Source organism: Chiloscyllium punctatum, chromosome 42 (assembly GCF_047496795.1).
Source record: "Chiloscyllium punctatum isolate Juve2018m chromosome 42, sChiPun1.3, whole genome shotgun sequence".
NCBI classification, from domain to species: domain Eukaryota; kingdom Metazoa; phylum Chordata; class Chondrichthyes; order Orectolobiformes; family Hemiscylliidae; genus Chiloscyllium; species Chiloscyllium punctatum.
In genome coordinates, this window is record NC_092780.1 from 10,962,756 (window position 1) to 10,983,377 (window position 20,622).

Genomic DNA, 20,622 nt, shown 5'->3' on the forward strand with positions numbered 1-20,622 from the left:
GGTGACGAGGAAGAGAGAAGCCAAGGTGTGTTTTGGACACAAGAGGAGGTGCGCTTTGGAAGTGGGACCACATTTGGGAAAGGGAGAGGAATGCGGTATCTCTGCCGAGGCCTGGCTCAGCGGGGAGACAGCAGTAAAGGGTGAGGGGGATAGGAGCTGGGGGGGGGGGGGGGTGAGGGTCTAAAGGGGGGAGTTGGGGGACGGCCTAGCGGAGGCAGAGGCACGGCTGAGGCCTCTACTCCTACCCTCCCTAGCAACCACCGACTGACTCACCTCGAACCTGCTCTTGGTGACTCCATTCATCCTGCCGCCGCCGCCGTCGCCGCTTCTCCCGCAGCCACCTTCCCCCCCCCACCCCCCCTCCCTCCCCCAACCACCACACACCGGAGGGAATTATCTCTCGGTCCCTGTGTCGGTCTTTCTCTCTCGTTGCCTTCCTCAACTTTTCAACAAAAACATTAAAACAAAAACAGACACGACACTCCACCCACCTGCCAACATCCTCGCACCTGATTGGACCGCAAGCCCGGGCCCCCGGCTAACCGGTTTATTTACAAATCCGCTCCCCAACCCCTGCTCCGTCCCATCCAACAGCTAGGCTCTCCTCCCCTGCTCTATAACCCGAGGCCGCCCGCCCGGACCCAGCCTTTACAGGAATAGATAGCGCTATAATATCCAAACGTCGCCTTTTAATTCCAGACTTCCGCCTCGGGGCATCAGCTGACCGGCGCTGGCCAATCGGCGTGTTGGGGGCGGGGCCAGACCTGTGGTAAGACCGGCCTCTGCGCTACGTCATCTTCGCGGGAGAATCAAGAATGAACCCCGCCCCTTTCCTAACTGAGCTCCACCCCAGCCCCATGAGCCCCGCCCCCTACCCATTGAGTCCCTCCCCTCAGTGACCCAATTCCGTTGAGCCTCACCCTTTATCCATTGAGCCCTTCCCCTTAGAGTCCCTGCTCCCGCTGAGCTCCGCCCCTTCACCGCTTAGCCCCGTCCCTTCACCACCTAGCCCCGCCCCTTCATCGCTTATCCCCGCCCCTTCATCGCTTATCCCCGCCCCTTCACCACCTAGCCCCGCCCCTTCATCGCTTATCCCCGCCCCTTCACCGCTTAGCCCCGTCCCTTCACCACCTAGCCCCGCCCCTTCATCGCTTATCCCCGCCCCTTCACCGCTTATCCCCGCCCCTTCACCACCTAGCCCCGCCCCTTCATCGCTTATCCCCGTCCCTTCACCGCTTAGCCCCGTCCCTTCACCGCTTAGCCCCGTCCCTTCACCGCTTAGCCCCGTCCCTTCACCGCTTATCCCCGCCCCTTCACCACCTAGCCCCGCCCCTTCACCACCTAGCCCCGTCCCTTCACCACCTAGCCCCGCCCCTTCATCGCTTATCCCCGCCCCTTCATCGCTTATCCCCGTCCCTTCACCACCTAGCCCCGCCCCTTCATCGCTTATCCCCGCCCCTTCACCACCTAGCCTCGCCCCTTCACCGCTTAGCCCCGTCCCTTCACCACCTAGCCTCGCCCCTTCACCGCTTAGCCCCGTCCCTTCACCACCTAGCCCCGCCCCTTCATCGCTTATCCCCGCCCCTTCACCACCTAGCCCCGCCCCTTCACCACCTAGCCCCGCCCCTTCACCGCTGAGCTTCCTCCCGTTCCCTTCAAGACAAAAGTGGGGACTGCAGATGCCGGAAATTACAGTCTTGACCTCCACCCTTCCCCTGACCCCGCCCATTTTCAAATTAGCTCCGCCCCTTTCCTTATTATGCACCGCCTCTTTTCACTCCCCGCCCCCTTAGCGGAATCCTCGCCCTGACCCCTGTGGGTTCCTGGATGCTCCACCCCTCGCAGGTGTGCCCCGCCCCTTCCTTGAAACACCGCCCACCCTTGTTGTGGCCCCGCCCCCTTCCAATGTTGCCTTTACAGGCGTTTGCTGCTGGTCACTGGTTGAGAGTGTGTTGCTGGAAAAGCACAGCAGGTCAGGCAGCATCCCAGCAGCAGGAGAATGAGTCTCATTCCTGAAGGAGCAGCGCTCCGAAAGCTAGTGCTTCCAATTAAACCTGTTGGACACTGAGGATGTCACCGAGACAGGGGGGACGAAACATCTGCAACACAAATTCCCAGCTCGGCAAACACAACCACAACAACGAGCACCCAAGCTACAAATCTTCGCACAAACTTATAACCTGCTGTTGTGTGATTTTAACTTTAATCCCAAAACGTGGACACTCCTGCTCCTCGGATGCTGCCTGACTGTGCTTTTCCAGACTCTGATCTCCAGTCCTCACTTTCTCCTTGCTGGTCAGTGGTGCCAGACGTACACGAGACATCAGCAGGAGAGCCCAGTTCCCCTTCCTTTAATTTCAAAAATAGTTATGATAATGGTTACAAATTACACTGGCAACCAGTTTAATTGCAACAAGCCGAAAGAACTGAAGATGCTGTAAATCAGTGTGCACCTAATTGCAGCAAGCCTTGAGGCCATGATAATCTCCCCATAACTTCCCTGGCATCGGGCAAGGCAAATGCTTAGGACAATAAAACAGAGGATCTCTAAACGTTAACTCTGTTTCTCTTTCTACAGTTTCTGCCACTCCTGCTGGGTTCCTTTATTTTCTTAAAGAATGGCATGCCAGAGATCTGAAACACATCAAAAATGAAATGCTCAAGAAACTCAGCAGCATGTGCGGAAAGAAAGCAGAGAGAACTTTTTGAATACAGTGATCCTACCTCAGAATTCAGTGTTCTGGATCCCTGAGTTTTGACTGCAAATCTTCTTCGTCCCGCTCAAGGAAGGCACTTGCATAAGAGGAGGACAAAGGAAACATTTCAAAGACTTGCTGAAGGCTTCTCTCAAGACATGTAACACAGATACCCAAGTATGTGAGTCCTTTGTTCAGAAGAAACTGACTTGGAGGAAACTTCTGTATGTAAAGACACAATTCTTTGAAAACACCCATCAGTAAAAGGAAGTACAGAAAAGGAACCAGAGAAAGGAATGCAAGCGATCTCAAGGCAACGGAAGACTTCCACTTCCTAGAAACACTTGCCAAAAGTGAAGTTGGAGATGTGGCTCAAGGATCAGGCTCATCAGCCACACAAGGATCCTGTGTCCAGTGCCATGGAATGTCTACGGTGGACAATCATACTTGTAAGCAAACTTATCCTGACAACATGGGTATCCGACTGGCCAGCATTTATTGCTGATCCCTAATTACCCCAAAAGAACTAGGAACTTATTGAGCCACTCAATAAGATTATGGGTGATCTCATTTCAGTCTTTACTCCACTTTATTTCCCACTCCCAGAACCCATCAACTCACTACTAATTAAATGACTGTCTATCTCCTCCTTAAATTTACTCAATGTCCCCTCCTCCTCTGCACTCTGGGGTGGTGAATTACACAGATTTGCAACCCTTTAAGACAAGTCATTCATCTTCATCCCTGTTTTAAATCAGCTACCCCATATCCTAAAACTATGACCTCTCAATCTAGATTGTCCCACATCTACTTTGTCAATTGCCTTTAGATCTCATATACCACAATTGCTTGCTAAGACTATGTCAGAGAGAAGTTAAAAGTCAACCTTATTGTTGTTGCCAGGCCAGTCAAGAATGGCATTTTAGAATGAAAAAAAGAACTGCAGATGCTGGAAATATGATGGGGATGTAGGGAGGCAATGGCCTATCATTAGACAGTTAATCCAGAGCCCCAAGTAATGTTCTGGGAACCTGGCTCTGAATCCTGCCATGACAGATGGTGGAATTTTAATTCAATAAAACTCTGGAAGTTAGAGTTTAATGATGACCATATGTCCATTGCTGATTATCAGGAAAAACCATCTGGTTCACTAATGTCCTTAAAGGAGCGAAATTGCCAGCCTTACCTGGTCTGGCCTACATTTAACTCTAAAGCCACAGAAATGTGGTTGACTCTTAATGGCCCTCTGGGTAATTAGAGATGGACAATTAATGCTGGCCTCGTGAATAGAGCATAGAAAAGTACAGCACAGAACAGACCCTTTGGCCTATGATTTCTAGTTTAAAGCTGAGATGAGGAGAAATTCATCTCTCAGGGTTGTAAGTGTTTAGAACTCCTTGCCACAGTGAGCTGTGTGTCAGAGTACTTGCATATATTTAAGGCTGAGAGAGATAGATAGGTTACAGGAATCAAGAATTATAGGGCAATAGCAGGAAAGTCAATGTGAGGAATGTGGGACTGGCCATGATCCTATTGAATGGCAGAGCAGGCTTGAGAGGTCAAATGATCTACTCCTGTTCCTATTTCTGATTGTCTAATGATCAACCACAACCTCATTGAATGGTAGAACCAATTCAATGGGCTGAATGGCCTCTCTCCTGCCACATTGGGGGGAGGGGGTGGGTGGGTGGGTTGGAGAGCTGGATGGACACCTGAGGGTGGGGAAGAGGGTTGTGCTATAAAAGTGCCATTTGGGGACAGAGGTAAGGCCATCAGAACTGAGTCAGAGGCCAGAGACGACCTTGCAGGCCTCCCTCTGCTCCTATGTCCTTAGGTCTTAAAAAATAATACTGATTACTAAGGATTATATCAACAACCAAGTCACTGAATACATTCAAGAAAGGAATAGATATATCTTTAGATTTTTAAAGACGTCAAGGGTATGGGGAAAATGACATTGAGATAGAAGATCTCCTATGATCATTTAACTGGCAGAGCTGAATGGCCTACTCCTGCTGCCCATATCTATGTTTCTAAGATTATTTGTCAGGCCCCTGGTCAGGCTGGCTAGAAGCTACATTGGCACTTCTCAGGAACCCAAGTCAGGGGACCACAAACTGCAAGGCTACCTCTGGCTTCTGATTCAATTCTGATGGTCCTCCTTCAGTCCCCAAATTACACTTACTCTCAAAGCACAACCCTCATCCCCACCCCCAGGCCTCCATCCAGCTCTCCAACGCATCCCCATGTGTCATTCTACTCCACCCAGCCCCTCAAACCCTCCATCCTACTGCAGTTCTCACAGGTCTCCAGCCTGTACCTCACTTCCCTGCTGCACCCATGGTCACAGGACTTTCCATCACCCCACACTCAACTTCACTACCATCCCCTTTAGCAAACTTTCATAGATCTCTAACTCACCACCAAAAGTCTCCCCTACGTCTCCACTCTCACAGTCTCTTCCCCCATTGCCCCACTCCCCACTCCAGTCCTCTGCTATCCAAATCTAACTCTTGAAAGTCTCAAATCTGCACCATGTTTTCCCTCAATGTGCATTCTCACCTCATGCTGTATAAATTATTGCTTCCTTTAGAATTTAAAGTTCTTGCATCTGTCCTCAGGAATGCAACATGAAAAGATTTGACAACATTGTCTTTTAGCAATACAAGGTAATTATTCCCATTTTTACTCTGCTCAATGATTGAACATGTTTCATTCATTCACAAGATGTGGCCAGGCTAGCATGTATTGCCCATCTCCAGTTGCTCCTGAAAAAGTCTTGAGTCATCTTTCTTGAACTGTTGCAATCCAGGAGATGTAGGTGCAATGCTATTGTGTGGCATGCTCCTAAATTTTGGCCCATTGACAATGAAGCATTGACAATAAACCCATGACTTGTAGATGGTGGCGTTCCCATAAATCTGCTGTCCTTGGGCTTTAGAATTTGGAGGTGATGTTGTAAAAGCCTTGGCAAGTTACTGCAGTGTGAGGTATGGATGATGTACAGTGCCGGTGAGCTATCGATGGGGGATAGGAAATGAATGGGATGTCAATGAAATGGACGGCTGTGTTGCAGTTGGCGTTGAGTTTAAGCGTGTTGGAGCTGCACTCATCCAGACAAGTAGGGCACATTCCATCACATTCCTGACTTGTGCCTTGCAGATAATGGATAAGCGTTCTGAAGTTCACCTCCTGAATAATTTGAAAGCTCAAGCGTGGAAGTAAATTGAATAGTTCTTTCAAAAAGCTGCCACAGGATTTAAAGGCTGAATGGTAATGCCTTTATATCTGTATGATTTTATTAACCAGCTATGTTCCAGGAAAATTCAACTCTCACTTCTTCAACTGGTCTCCCAGGTGCAGTACCACTTTAATTCAAGGCTCAGCAATTCTCTTCTTTTCTTTGAACAGAATATTTTTGGAAAACAAATTAATACAAATGCTAAATTTACTGATCAAAATATAAAATGCTAGAATTAGACAGGCCAGTAGCATCTGCAAAGAGAAAAGACAGGTTGTCTGTCAGCAGAGGTAACTGTCAAACTACAACATGAACCACAGCTAATCTTTAACCCTCCCACTACTGCTGTGTAGTGGAGCATTCCCACTGCTAACATATCTGAAGTCAGTGAATTCAACATAGAGCAATAATACATTACTCACAGCTACTTTCTATTATTATTTATGCTTCGCAGATGGTACATTTATCCACTAAGCCAGCAGAATCTGTTCAGGTCTATCCATCAGCATTTATTCCAAACTCAGTATGGTACAATTTTATTGAAGGGTCCGGACACAGGTTTCCTTTGCACTTAAGGAGGCAAACAAATCCCTGTCAAAAGAAACCCTATAACTGTGCAAACATTCCTGAACCATGCAATACCACAGTCGATATATTGCAATCTTCTTTGGATCATATGATTGCTAAAGGAAGGTACTTTTTTTTGCCAAATGAGTCATGTTGCAATTTCCTTGTTATGTTTAGGGGAGCAACTACTGTGATTGCTGCGTTAGCCTCAACTATCATGCTTTAAAAGTAAGTACTGCTACTGCCAAGAAAGGAAGAAAAATGTTCAGATACAGTTTTTGTAATGTCATTTCTAAGAGTGTTCTGGATGTAAGTTTGCTCGCTGAGCTGGAAGGTTAGTTTTCAGGTATTTTGTCACCATAATAGATAACATCATCAGTGAGCCTCCGGTGAAGCACTGGTGTTAGTAACACGCTTTCTATTTATGTGTTTAGGTGTCCTTGGGTTAGTGATAGCATTTCCTGTTGTGTTGTCATTTTCTGTTATTTTTCCATCAGAAGAGGAAATGGCATCATCATGGGAAATGACATCACCACTGGAAATGATGTCACCAACCCAAGGACACTTAAATACATAAATAGAAAGCAGGTCACTAACACCAGTGCTTCACTGGAGGCTCACTGATAATGTTATCTATAGGGTGACGAAACATCTGAAAACGAATCTTCCAGTTCAGCGAGCAAACTTGTATCCAAAATCTCAACTTCAGCTACAAATCTTCTCAAAACTCTCTAAGAGAGTGTGTCTTTGTCTTCCTGCCTTTGAGTCAGAAGATGTCAGAGTTTCTACCCTAGAGCATCCTGGTTATTGTAGTCTAGTTGATATCCAATGTCTCTCCATATTCTTGCCTCCCCCGGATCTGGATCTTCTTGTACAACTCTCTGAGTTTCTTTGGGTTTCTGAGAATTGCCCACAGTTCCATTACCTCAGCTTTGACACGCTTGCTTTCAGCAACTTAGCCTTTGACTCGGGAGTTCCATCTCTGAAGCTCAATGATTCAGCTTCTTTAAGACACTCCTTAAAACCCAACTCTTTTATCAATGTTCTGGTGTCTATGCTAATGACCCTTTCTTTAACTCTATTTCAATCGTCCAGCTTACACTGCTGTGAAGTGTCTTGACACACCTTTTTATGTTCAAATTGTCACCATTAAAATCGGTGCTCTTTAGTCCTGTTGTGCAATGTCATTCAACATTAAATACTCCTCTTCATTCTCAGCTTGTCTGCAGTCTTTGACTGAGCTGACCATACCTCCTCCACTAATGTTTCTTCAGTCGTTCAGCTAGGTGGGACTGGACATCCCTGCTTCCATTATTTTCCACTTAACTTCTTTTTCCATTTCCTCCAGTTACTTTGGTCATCTTCATGCTGAAGCCCTCTGTGATATAATGTTAACAGGAGCAATGTCAGATTAAATGAACACCGACAATGTCCAATTCACCATCACCTCTCTCAAATGCCCTCTAATGAAATATTGTGAAGACCAAAACATTGGTTCCTGTCACAAAAACAGCTTATAAACTCCACCCTGCTCCACAACACACCAGGTTGTTCTCAACATTGCTGTTATATTTGACACCAAGATAAACTTCTAAATGTATATCTGTACATTAGTAATACCCCCATCTCTGGGCCAAGAGGTAAGGGTTCACTGAGACCATATCTACAGCACACTGACCAGTGTATTTTTTAAATTCATTCATGGGACATGGGTGTTTATTGTCCATTCCGAATTCCCTGGGCATGTGGTGATGAGCTGCCTCCTTCAATCCTTGAGATGTACAGAGATCCACACTGCTGTAATGAAGGGACTTCTTGGATTTTGACCCAGTGACAGTGAAACAACGGTGATATGGTTCCAAGTCAAGATGATACATGGGTTGGAGAATAATTTGCAAGGGTGGTGTGCCTCTGCACTTGGTAGAGTTTGCAGGTTTGGAAGGTGCTCTCAGATGAGCTTTGGCGAGTTATTGCACCTTGAATATGGTACATATTGCTGCCACTATCTGTTTGTGCCCCCATCTTTAGTCCTTTCTTGTAACTTCAATATTGATGTGGCTAGTCCAGTGCACTTTCTAGCCAATGATATATGCCAGGATGTTAATAATGGGAGATTCAGTGATGGTAATACAGTTGAATGTCATGGGATTAGAATCCCTACAGCGTTCAGCCCAACAAGTCCACGGCACCTCTCCGAAGTGTTGGGGAAACTCAGCAGGTCTGACAGCATCCATGGAGAGAGAAACAGAGTTAATTTTTCAAGACTGATATGACTCTTCCTCAGAAAGATGTTTGATTAGATTAGATTTGTTTCTCTACAGTGTGGAAACAGACTCTTCAGCCCATCCAGTCCACACCGACCCTTCAAAGAATAACCCACCCAGACCCATTTCCCTCTGACTAATGCACCTAACACGATGGGCAATTTAGCATGGCCAATTCACCTAGCCTGCACATCTTGGACTGTGGGAGGAAACCAGAGCACGCGGAGAAAACCCACTCAGACAAGGGGAGAAGGTGCAAACTCCACAGAAACAGTCACCCGAGGCTGGAATCAAACCTGGGACCCTGGTGCTGTGAGGCAGCAGTGCTAACCGCTGAACCACCGTGCCGCTCCACAGCGTGTACCACTGCCATCTCTCTTGTTTTGTCACTCAGCAGCCAGTGTTACTGAGCTTACCAGCGAGGCCAACGAGGAGGCACGACACCAACTATGCACCAAAAATACGTCAAAATGTCATAGTTACCCCCGCCAAACTGAAACTTGAAAAGGTTCAGAAAAGATTTATACAGATGTTGCCAGAGTTGGAGGGTTTGAGCGATAGGGACAGGATGGATGAATAGGCTGGGGCTGTTTTCCCTAGAGGATAGGGGTGACCTTATAGAGGTTTATAAAATCATGAAGGGCATAGATAGGGTGAAGGATCAAGGTCTTTTTCACAGGGTAGAGGAATCCATAACTAGAAGGCATAGGTTTAAGGTATGAGGAGAAAGATTTAAAAGGGATCAAAGGTTTTTTCCCCTGGATAGGGGAGTGGAGAACTGGAGGGCATAGGTTTAAGATGAGAGGGGAAAAATACAAAAGGGACCGAAGTGACAATATTTTCACTCAGACGGTGGTACATGCATGGAAAGAGCTACCAGAGGAAATGGTGGAGGTTGGTACAATCACAACATTTCAAAGGCATCTGGATGGGTATATGCATAGGAAGGGTTTAGAGGGATATGGGCTGATAATTGTGACTAGATTGATTTAGAATATCTGGTCAGAATAGACATGTTGGACCGAAGGGTCTGTTTCAGTGCTGTACATCTCTATGACACTATGAATGGGTTGAATCTTGCCATGGCTGATGGTGGAATCTGGGGAAAAGAAATCTGGAATTAAGAGCCTAATGAAGACCATGAAACCGTTAACAGTTATTGGTAAAACCCATCTGGCTCATGAATATCCTCTAGGGAAGGAGATTTGCCATTCATACCTGCTCTAGTTTGGAGATGGTCATTGCCTAGCACTTGTGTGGCATGAATTTTATTTACCACACTATCAGCCCAAGCCTGAATGTGTCCAGGTCTTGCTATATAGGTTTTATATTTTGACACAAACTGAGGTGACATAAATAGTGTTGAACATTTTGCAATCATCAGTGAACATCCCACTTCTGGCCTTCTGATGGAGAGAAGGTAATCAGTGATGCAGCTAGTAGGGCTGAGAATACTAGCCTAAGGGACTTACAGGGGTGTACAGTCCATATCTCTGAACCAAATTCTTGCGTTCAAGTTCCCACCTGAACAGGTTGATGATACATACCACGAGGAACCTCTGCAGAGATATGCTGGAATTGAGATGATCGACTTCAAACAACCACAGCCATCTTCCTTTGTGCTAAATTTCACTCGAACCAGTGGAGAATTCTGCCCCCGCACCACTCCTCATATCCCCCTCAATATCCATCAACTCCAGTTTTGCTAACACTCTTGATGCAACATGTACTGTGATATAGTCTTGATGTCAAAGGCTGTCTGTCACTCTTACCTCACCTTTGGAATTCAATTCGTTTTTCCATGTTTGGACCAAGGACCTATGTATCCCTAGCAGAACATAAACTGAGCATTATTGAATAGGTGCATGTGCTGTTTGATAGCATGTGAGTTACTAGGTCCGTTCAAAATCTGTCCCATTTTGCACAGACACAGTGCACTTTACAATACTTCAATGTGAAGAAGGGACCTGAGCTCCACAAGGACTCTGAGGTGGTCACTGTTACCTATATTGTCATGAATGGATACATCTACAACAGGTAGATTGGCGAGGAGGATGTAAATACTGGATTAGTGGTGCTGGAAGAGCACAGCAGTTCAGGCAGCATCCAACGAGCAGCGAAGGGCTTTTGCCCGAAACGTTGATTTCGCTGCTCGTTGGATGCTGCCTGAACTGCTGTGCTCTTCCAGCACCACTAATCCAGTATTTGATTTTCAGCATCTGCAGTCATTGTTTTTACCTTGAGGAGGATGTAAAGTAGATTTTCCCTTTGTGTCGGTTCCCTCACCAGTCTTGCAGCTATGTCCTTTAGAACTTGGCCAGCTCAATCAATAGTATTGCTACTGATTGAACTCGCCAACTCAGAGTACATTCTCTATCCTTGCCACCCGAATTTAAACAGGGCGGCCCGGTGGCTCAGTGGTTAGCATTGCTGCCTCATAGCACCAGGGACCCAGGTTTGATTACAGCTTCAGGTGACTGTCTGTGTGGAGTTCGCATTTTCTCCCCCTGTCTGCGTGGGTTTCCTCCAGGTGCTCCGGTTTCCTTCCACAGTCCAAAGACTTGCAGGTTAGGTGAATTGGTGTATTAGTCGGAGGGAAATGGTTCTGGATGGGTTACTCTTTGGAGGGTCAGTGTGGACTTGTTGGGCCGAAGGGTCTGTTTCCACATTATAGGGAATCTAATCTAAACTCTTCCTCCCCAAATTGCAACTATGACTTTTGTTATTGTTGCCTGACAAAGTTCAAAGATAAATACCTAAGACTCCACTTATTAGTCACCCCTCTTCCCCATGTAAATGCTGTGATTTGGTGGAATCCTATGCAGGGAAGAGAATCTATTGTATCTATTGCAATGGCAAACAGTGCAAACTCAACTTCCTCTGTGCAATCACATTCCCCATTTGACATAATTTTTCCATGCATTTACAATTTCTACCAATTGAAAATCAGGAAGACTGGAGCAATTGTTTTTACTTGGTTGGCACTGACTTTACTGTTTTCTCGAACATAACACCATGATTTCATGGGGTCAACATTGAGGACTCCCACAGCAACTCCTTCCCGACTGTATTCCCCTGTAGCTCTGTTAGGAGTGTCCTACTGGTGGCAGAGAACATTGTGATGGTGATGTTATCAGAGACCTTGACAGTAAGGTATGATTCCATGAGTGTGATGATGCCAGGTTGCTGCTTGAATGGTCTGTGAGATAGTTGTTCTAATTTTGGCACAAGTCCTCAGATGTTAGGATTTTTAAAAAAAAGTAAATAGGTAAATCTGGAGTCTGAACTGACTAAAGTCTTCTCTCACCCACCCAAGTCAAGTGGCTTGGCAAAGAACAGATCAGACAAATGGGATGCGTTACATATATGGAATGCCATTGTTGTACATAAAGACAGTTCAAACAAGTTTCCAAAATCTGAATTCAGTTATACACATGCCAAACAAAGTCTACAAAATGCCAGCTGACAAGACTGTTTTTGTAGCTTTTTTTTCCCAGTGCCGAGGTTGATACCAGGTGTTCCAACTTTCTTTAGGCATTATAACTGTTTAATGCAACTGAGTGGCTAGGTTGGCCATTTCAGTGAGCAATTAAGAATTCTGGGTCTGGAGTCACACGTCAGCCTGACAAGACAAGGATGGCAGATTTTTTTTCCCTGAAAGAAATTTGTGAACCAGATGGGCTTTTACACCAAATAATAATGTTTGCCATTAGGCTAGCTTTTTATGCCAGATTTTATTGCATTCAACTTTCACCATCCACCAAGGTGGAGTTCAAACCCATGTCCCCAAAACATTAAAAACTGAAATGATTGTGGATGCTGTAGATCAGAAACAAAAACAGAATATGCTAGAAAATCTCAGCAAGTCTGGCAGCATCAGAAGAGAGAATTCAGAGTTAATGTTTCAGGTCCAATGACCCTTTCATAGAATTGTTCCAAACATTAACCAGGGGTTTTGGATTACAATTCCACTGATAGTTGCATTCTGCCACCAATTTGCCAAGGTCAATTACTGATAGAAAACAAATTTTGATCTGGCTGAGAATAGCCACATCTTGTGTTAGAATAAAACATTGCCAGTTTTAAAAATAAAATTCTGTTATTCAAGGGAACATCGCATAAAAATTTTGATTTGATTTCTGAGGGGTTATGAGAGCAGTGCAAAGAGGAAGTTCCAGACCACACAAGATGTTATCTCCATGTTCACAAACTAAATCTCATAAGTCTGATGATTCCAACTGTGTTTCAGGAAATCATGTGGGTCAGTAAGTTTAATATGCGTAGATTTCAGATAAACAAAAAAGGAAGTAAGAATTAGATGTGACTTTCAAGTTCATGAAAGGTAATCATCAAAACAATTTGCAGACTTGGAAAAAGGCGAAGCAGGCTCAAGCAACCTTTATATTCTCAGGAATGCACGTCTGTCTGACGCCCCCATTGAAGGTGGCAGGTTGGAAATAGAAAATAAAGTCACTGTAGTCCCATAGGGTTTTTCTCTCATTACAGAGAGCGCGAGAGAGAGAGAGAGAGCACGCGCAAGAGAGAGAGAGAGCATGCGAGAGAGAGAGAGAGAGAGAGAGAGAGAGAGAGAGAGAGAACGCAAGGGTGAGATGATAGTTGATGAGTTTAACCTGGGGGTCACCATGCCTCAAATGAGAGGTGATGTTGAGAAGGCGAGGTTGTCATGGTAACCTTAGGGTGATGAGTAGAAGGGGATGACCTTTTTCCTAATAAACTGTTTCAGAGATGTTATGACACACCCCTAGTGCAGGGGTGTGACTTGAACTCAGGCCTCCTGGGTCGGAGGTAGATACACTATCACTGCACCATGGGACATGGGAAAGATAGCAAAATAATTTTCAGCTTCCAGGACTTGACAGCGTGAAAGATATAGTCACTGTGATCAGATTTGGTTAGCCCAGAAATAAATAGATGTCTCCAACCAGCAAATTGGGATAACACAAGCTGTTGAATTCCTTCAGTTTCAAACTCTTGATGACCAGATGAGTACACTGACCATTCATCAGGGATCAGAACTAGGCAGATCCCAGACTTGGTGACATGTCAATATTGGCTCAGTAGTAGCATTCCTATGGCTTAAATAGAAGGTTGTAGGTTCAAGACCCACTACTGCAACCTGAATGTGTAACTCAGGCAAAACAAAACTCCCTCTGTGTTGGGGGAGAACTGCTCTGTCAGAGTTACTGCCTCTCAGATAAGAGATCAAACTTTTGCCCTGTCTCCCATCTTAGATTGATGGAGAAGATCCCACTGCATCTTCTGAAGAGCAGAGAAGGCTATTATTTACTCCCCCACTCGGCATTCTAATACAAATTATCTCTTTATTTGTCAGAGCTTGCTGTATATAAATTGGTTGCTGCTTTCTAACATTACCTGTCCTTTTTTTTTTTAAGATTAGATTACTTTACAGTGTGGAAACAGGCCCTTCGGTCCAACAAGTCCACACCGACCCGCCGAAGTGCAACCCACCCATACCCCTACATATACCCCTTACCTAACACTACGGGCAATTTAGCATGGCCAATTCACCCTAACCTGCACATCTTTGTGACTGTGGGAGGAAACCGGAGCACCCGGAGGAAACCCACGCGACACTGGGAGAACGTGCAAACTCCACACAGTCAGTCGCCTGAGTCGGGAATTGAACCCAGGTCTCTGGCGCTGTGAGGCAGCAGTGCTAACCACTGTGCCACCGTGCCACCCTTTTAGATTAGATTAGATTAGATTAGATTAGATTACTTTACAGTGTGGAAACAGGCCCTTCGGCCCAACAAGTCTACACCAACCCGCCGAAGCGCAACCCACCCATACCTCTTTAATTTAATTTGCTGGGGTACCCCAGAAGTTTAAAAGCACTTTACAAACACAAATTCTGCATTTTAGAATTAGCTGACATGACTGGCCACTATAATTCCTGAGACAAGTGAAAGAACTCAGTCATAATTTGACCACTATTCAATTAACTTTTTTACTAAAGTATAATGTTTGGGTAGTACAAGAATTTGGTAACTGTTATTCTTTCAAGCCTCCAAGACCCCATGATACACTGCATTTTTTTGTTCAATCATATTCTTCATTTAAGCTCTTGCTCTATTCTTTTCTAACAAGCTGAAAAATCATAAGACTGGAGCAACTGTTTTAGTCCTTTGCCACTGGCTTTACTGTTTTCTCTGACACTTGCTCCAGTCAGAAGACTCCCAGCTCCGAAACAGCAGGCGAGCCGCAGGTGGACACAGCAAGCATTTCCTGATACACTTAAGGAATCACTGGCCCATGACCAACCAAATGGAGGAGGAACATCCAGGGAAAAATCAGAAGCCAGATGAAAATAGTGAATGCAGCACGCTGCCACACCAATGCTCTGCCCACCCGTTCCTGTGACCATCTTCTGGTCCAAGTGCAACAGAGCCTGTAGAAACCACATCAGTCTGTACAGCCACCAAGACTCACCCGAACAGCACAAGAGAGTCATCCTCGTTTGCGATGAACCACCAATGATGATGATGATGATGATGATGATGATGATGATGATGACAGCTGAGATTCAGATCCTATTTGTCACCAAAATCCTTCAGTTCTTTATGGAGAACATGACCCTCTGGCTTATCACACAGTATCCAACATCTTCAGGCACCTTCAAATTTGATTCCAAAGTTCACGATGCCTTCACTTAAAATTCCAAACTTGGTTAAAAATGCACCCTCAATATTTAATCATCAACTTTTGATTTCATATGAACCTCCTCATGCCTTACCCCATCAGCACACCCTTTCTGTTTCATGTATTTCTGCAATTTCACAGTAAAAGGTAGATAGAAACTGGTAAGCAAGAAACAGTTCTATAAAAAAACAAATTGTGCCAAACCTTGCCTTTGAATGTAACACATCCAATAATTTAAAGTGTTACTTCATAGTATGAAAGTATATTCTTACGTGAAGAGTTTTGCACGGGATTGCCCATGTATACAAAGTGTCCAGAAACACCTGGTGTCCCTTCAAGGAGCTAAGTGCCAGATCCGTATTTATTGCAATATCAGTTAGTAAACAAGAAAATTCTCTTCACAATTTTAGCAATGATCAGGCAAGTACAGTACATTTCAAAACTGATGTGTCATGACTGCTACGATCAGGGCATTGATAACCTTTAAGAATTGATCCTCCAATCCTCTTGATTCTTGACAAAGAGATACCACTCAAGCCAAGATGATGGAATCTTAAAAATTACAGAATGTTGTATCCTTTTCAATAAAAATGTTTACACTATATACAGGAAGGTATCAAACAGGGAAGTGTACAGATATGTCCTTCTGCCCTTGTTTTTTTTAGAGTTATAGATTCATCGAGACATACAACACAGAAACAGACCCTTTGGTCCAACTCATCCATGCAGACCAGATATCCTGCATTAATCTAGTCCCATTTGCCAGCATTTGGCCCATATCCCTCCAAACCCTTCCTATTCATATACCTATCCAGATGTCTTTTAAATGTTGCAATTGTACCAGCCTCCACCACTTCCTCTGGCAGCTCATTCCATACACACACCAATCTATGCGTGAAAAAGATACATAAAGGCAAATACACCAAATACCTTCTTCAATATCCCATCTTCCTGCGACTCCACATTCAAGGAACTATGAACCTGCACCCCAAGGTCTCTCTGTTCCTCCTCAGGAATCTACCATTAAGTGCATAAGTGCTGTCCTGATTTGCCTTACCAAAACACAACTCACGTTTATCTAAATTAAACTCCAGTTGTGTAATTTGGTTATGTAGTGTATGGGGGACAATACCAGGTTATTTTAGGACTGTCATCATAACTAGTCATATGTGAACACATGCTTAATCTTGGTCCATTTAAGCTTGAAGTCTCATCTTCCTTTAATTTCTTTAAGTGCAAGCTATTATTGTTAAAAGATGCAGAAATTTGATTTTTATCAACAAATAGAATTGGATATAGATTTGTCACACAGGTAATTATAAGTCTAATGGTCATGCAGATTGGTGAGTGCCTTAGGTTTACAACACTTGCCATCACCCTCATTCAGTACAACAACAGTGGATTAGATTCCCTACAGTGTGGAAACAGGCCCTTTGGCCCAACAAGTCCACACCGATCCTCCAAAGAGCAACACACCCAGACCCATTCCCCTACATGTACCCCTGACTAATATACCTAACACTACGGGCAATTTAGCATGGCCAATTCACCTAACCTGCACATCTTTGGACTGTGGGAGGAAACGGGAGCACCGGGAGGAAACCCATGCAGACACGGGGAGAATGTGCAAACTCCACACAGACAGTTGCCAGAGATGGGAATTGAACCTGGGTTCCTGGCGCTGTGAGGCAGCAGTGCTAACCACCGAGCCGCCCTAAAGTGACTTTGGTCACTTACCAACGACAGCTCCAGATGAAAATTTCCACCATTTCTGTCTCCACAGGATACTCTAAGTCAAGTGGGAAGACTGATGAACAAACTCCAGTTTCTTTACTGAAGCCAATTCTTCCTGCTTTGCAACCACAGCCACATGAAATTAGCCCCACTGGTCTGAACACGGCATCCACATGCCAAATTACTAACTTCCAAACCACTGCCACATGGCAAAATTTAAAATCAACACCTACTATCAAGAAGGACAAAGACAGCATTTTAAATGACATTCTGAAGGTCTTCCTGAACAGGGCAAATTGACATTGGTGCATGAGTCACACAGAGAGATTCTATTCCCGATGAAGGACTTTTGCCCAAAACGTTGATTTTCCTGCTCCTCGGATGCTGCCTGAACTGCTGTGCTTTTCCAGCACCACTCTAATCCACCAACATCTTATCCATGCAGCCAACTGGTAGAAACTGAACTGCAGATTATTTTGCCAATAACAAAAGTTGACAAAGGAATATTCCGGTGGTTACAATGTAAATCTTGAATAATGCTACAAAACTTAAGAGGAATTCTTCTAAATTAAAAAGATGTTCCACAATATCATTAAGGATAAGCAATCAAATTGCACTTTTAGAATTTGCATCATTCAAAATTGCTAGTTTTCTTTGATTTCTTTACTTAGAGATGATTTCTCTTGTGATTCAAAATATTTTAATTATCGACCTTTCCCCCTAGAGATATTGAATCATGGAGCACTCAAACACCTGATCAGATCAGTTTTGTACATTAACAGGCATAATTTTCTCCCTTTATCCAGCCCTTGAAACAATCCATCAATTCTTGATCAATTTCTGTCAAGCAATCTGTGACACTAGATTGTATCCTTAGATACTCCATTGTTTGAAAGGCTCAGCATCGCTTAGGTATGATGGCACCAGGTTCAATGCTGAGCTTGACAATGTCAACAATGGATGGAACTGCTATCTTAATAATCCCAATTCCTGTTTTTTTCCCCCTCTGCATCCCTTAGTATGATAGTTATTTAGCAATTATCTCCTTTTTCCAACACCTCAGCTAATTTTGCATCCATGACCTTCTGCACCATTGCACAGTCAATACCATGTGAGAAAAAATATTGCCTCAATTCCCTTCTAATCAATTTAGCTTGAGATAAAAAGTTATGTCTTCTTGTTTAGAATTGCTGTTTGTAGGGCTGAGTACTGTCCTATACACCATATATCATTATTATAAAGACTGTATTTAAACACAGTTTGTCTCAAAAGATATATAATTCAAGTTGATCTATGGTAAGCCAAGAATTAAATGGCTGTCAACTCTTGCAGGCTATCACTTGTAATATTGTTTAATTAATATGATTGGATGGGTTTAACATGGATCAACCCAACAGGCCAACTATAGCATCATATATTAAGCTCTAGTCATGCCAAAGTAAATTCCAATACATTTCATACATTAGTTATATCTGTCCCAGTTAATCATGATCTGTAATTTGGCTTCTGAAGATTAAATGTGACTGGAGACACAGATTAGTCAGTCCTACGACACTTACACTGTAATGAACAAACATATTTAAATTCCTCTCATTTGGATGGATCATTACCAATTACCTCAACAAATGCTGCAGTCCCATAAATATTTTACAAGTTTATTTTTCAGGTCACTCATTGGAAACATGGTAAAAACGCACCCAGGAGTGGCACTGCTTATGAATGTTTTGACTGTATATCCAAGTATTTCCAGGATGCATCCCAGACAATATTCAAACATGTGAATCTTATGAAGTAAGAACTTGGATTGTTGTAAAGCCTTTTGTGTATTCAGGGGATGCTCCAAAGCAATTCACATTGAAATATTGTCCAGGGCACCAGAAAAATTCCCTTGGCACAACAATCCTGCCAATCAGAAAGGCTCCTGGTTCCGGTGTGCTATATAAGTGGATACTGCAATTAGCTCCAGCAATCCTCAGGTAGGAAGACGGACATAAGTTTGCACGAGCATTTTAATTTTTCAAATTCATTCACGGAATGAGGGCATCACTAGCTAGGTCATCATTTATTGCCCAGCCCTAATTACACAGTGGGCAGTTAAGAGTCAACCACATTGCTGTGGATCATGGGTCACGTGTAGGCCAGATCAGATCAGAATGACAATTTCCTTCCCTAAAGGACTTAAATGTACCAGATGCTTTTTTCCAGCAATTGACAGTGGATTCATGGTCATCAGACTCTCAATTTCAGATATTTAATGCATTCAGATTCCACCATCTGCCATGGCAGGATTCAAGCCTGGGCCCCCAGGATATTATGTGGGTTGCTGGATTAACAGTCCTGTGATAATGTCATTAGGCAATTGCCTCCCATGAATTGTACCATCACATTTTTAATGCCCACCAGAATAGGCAAACAGGACCTTGTATGAATTACGGTATATCTGACTGTATTAATTAGAAAATGAAGTGAAGTGGAAACCTGACTCAGCTACACATTCTCAGAATCAACTACCCATTCTACATACCATCAACTTACGATAGTTAAATCACACCTCTCATTCCATTCTCAGATTCCACTCCAAGTTACAGAATGATTTTAGCGGGACTGCAGTTAAACATTCTCATATTTAGTTTTCATGTTCTACTTCTGAAGTCAAGACTTTTACCGCTTTCTAACTTTCGCTCTTCCACAAGAACTGTTAACATCTTGCTTCAACACAGAATTGGAATCACATAACACAGGAGAAGGCCTTTTGGGTCATTGTGCCTCTGCAGACTCTTTAGGCAAGCTATCCAATGAATATCATGTGCTTCTCAGTGAGCGTTGATGCTTCACCGGTTCTCTGCTGATCCTTTCTTGCAGTGAAGCTCACATGCATTTGCAGTGTCAGGCACCAGATTACTACCAAGAAGCATGAACATTGTCTTACTTTTTGAAGAATGTTGAAGCTGACTGAAGCAGCCATGCCACTGCTCCAGAGGAGATCCTCTACCTCAATTTAACAAGGTTGCAGGCTCCAACACAGTATAAACTGTAGGGCTCCCTAAAGCCACCAGCCAGCTAGCTTTCCACAAGAAGAATTTAGCTCATCCAACTCCTCCATGGTTCTGTAAAATGTTTCCCTTTAGACCCTTACCCAATTCCCTTTTGAGAGCCACAATTCATCGACTAATAAACCCGTTCCCTTCGAATACTTTATTCTCCTACATTAGCATTAAGAGACAGTTTTGTCAACTCTCATTCTTGTTAAGAAAGCTAACATCTGAAAAGGCTCTCTTGACTCTTGCAAACCAACTTAGCAAGCTCCAAGGTCATTTTCAAAATCTGGTGGAAGTTTTTTTTGGTGTAGAGTGCCTCAGTAATTCTATTAAATTTCCTGAGTCTGTAGCAAAGCTGTCATTTTAAAAAAGTTATTTTGTTTTTGGTTTTTTTCAAGACA

At 44.0% G+C, this 20,622-nt stretch overlaps 1 protein-coding gene and 1 long non-coding RNA gene across 2 annotated transcripts in view; one reads left to right on the forward strand and one right to left on the reverse strand.

Moving 5' to 3' along the window:
* The window catches only part of LOC140465720 (F-box/LRR-repeat protein 20), a 135,508-nt gene extending 135,166 nt beyond the window's left edge, over positions 1-342 (reverse strand). The window contains exon 1 of the mRNA XM_072561379.1: positions 274-342. Within this exon, the coding sequence (XP_072417480.1) occupies positions 274-303 (30 nt within the window). The 5' untranslated portion in view covers positions 304-342. The remainder of the gene's footprint in view (positions 1-273) is intronic.
* On the forward strand, positions 40-17,827 carry LOC140465721 (uncharacterized). Its single transcript, XR_011955153.1, has 3 exons — positions 40-140; positions 2,579-3,145; positions 17,233-17,827. It is a non-coding gene; the product is annotated as an uncharacterized lncRNA (long non-coding RNA).
* The last annotated feature ends 2,795 nt before the right edge of the window (positions 17,828-20,622 follow it).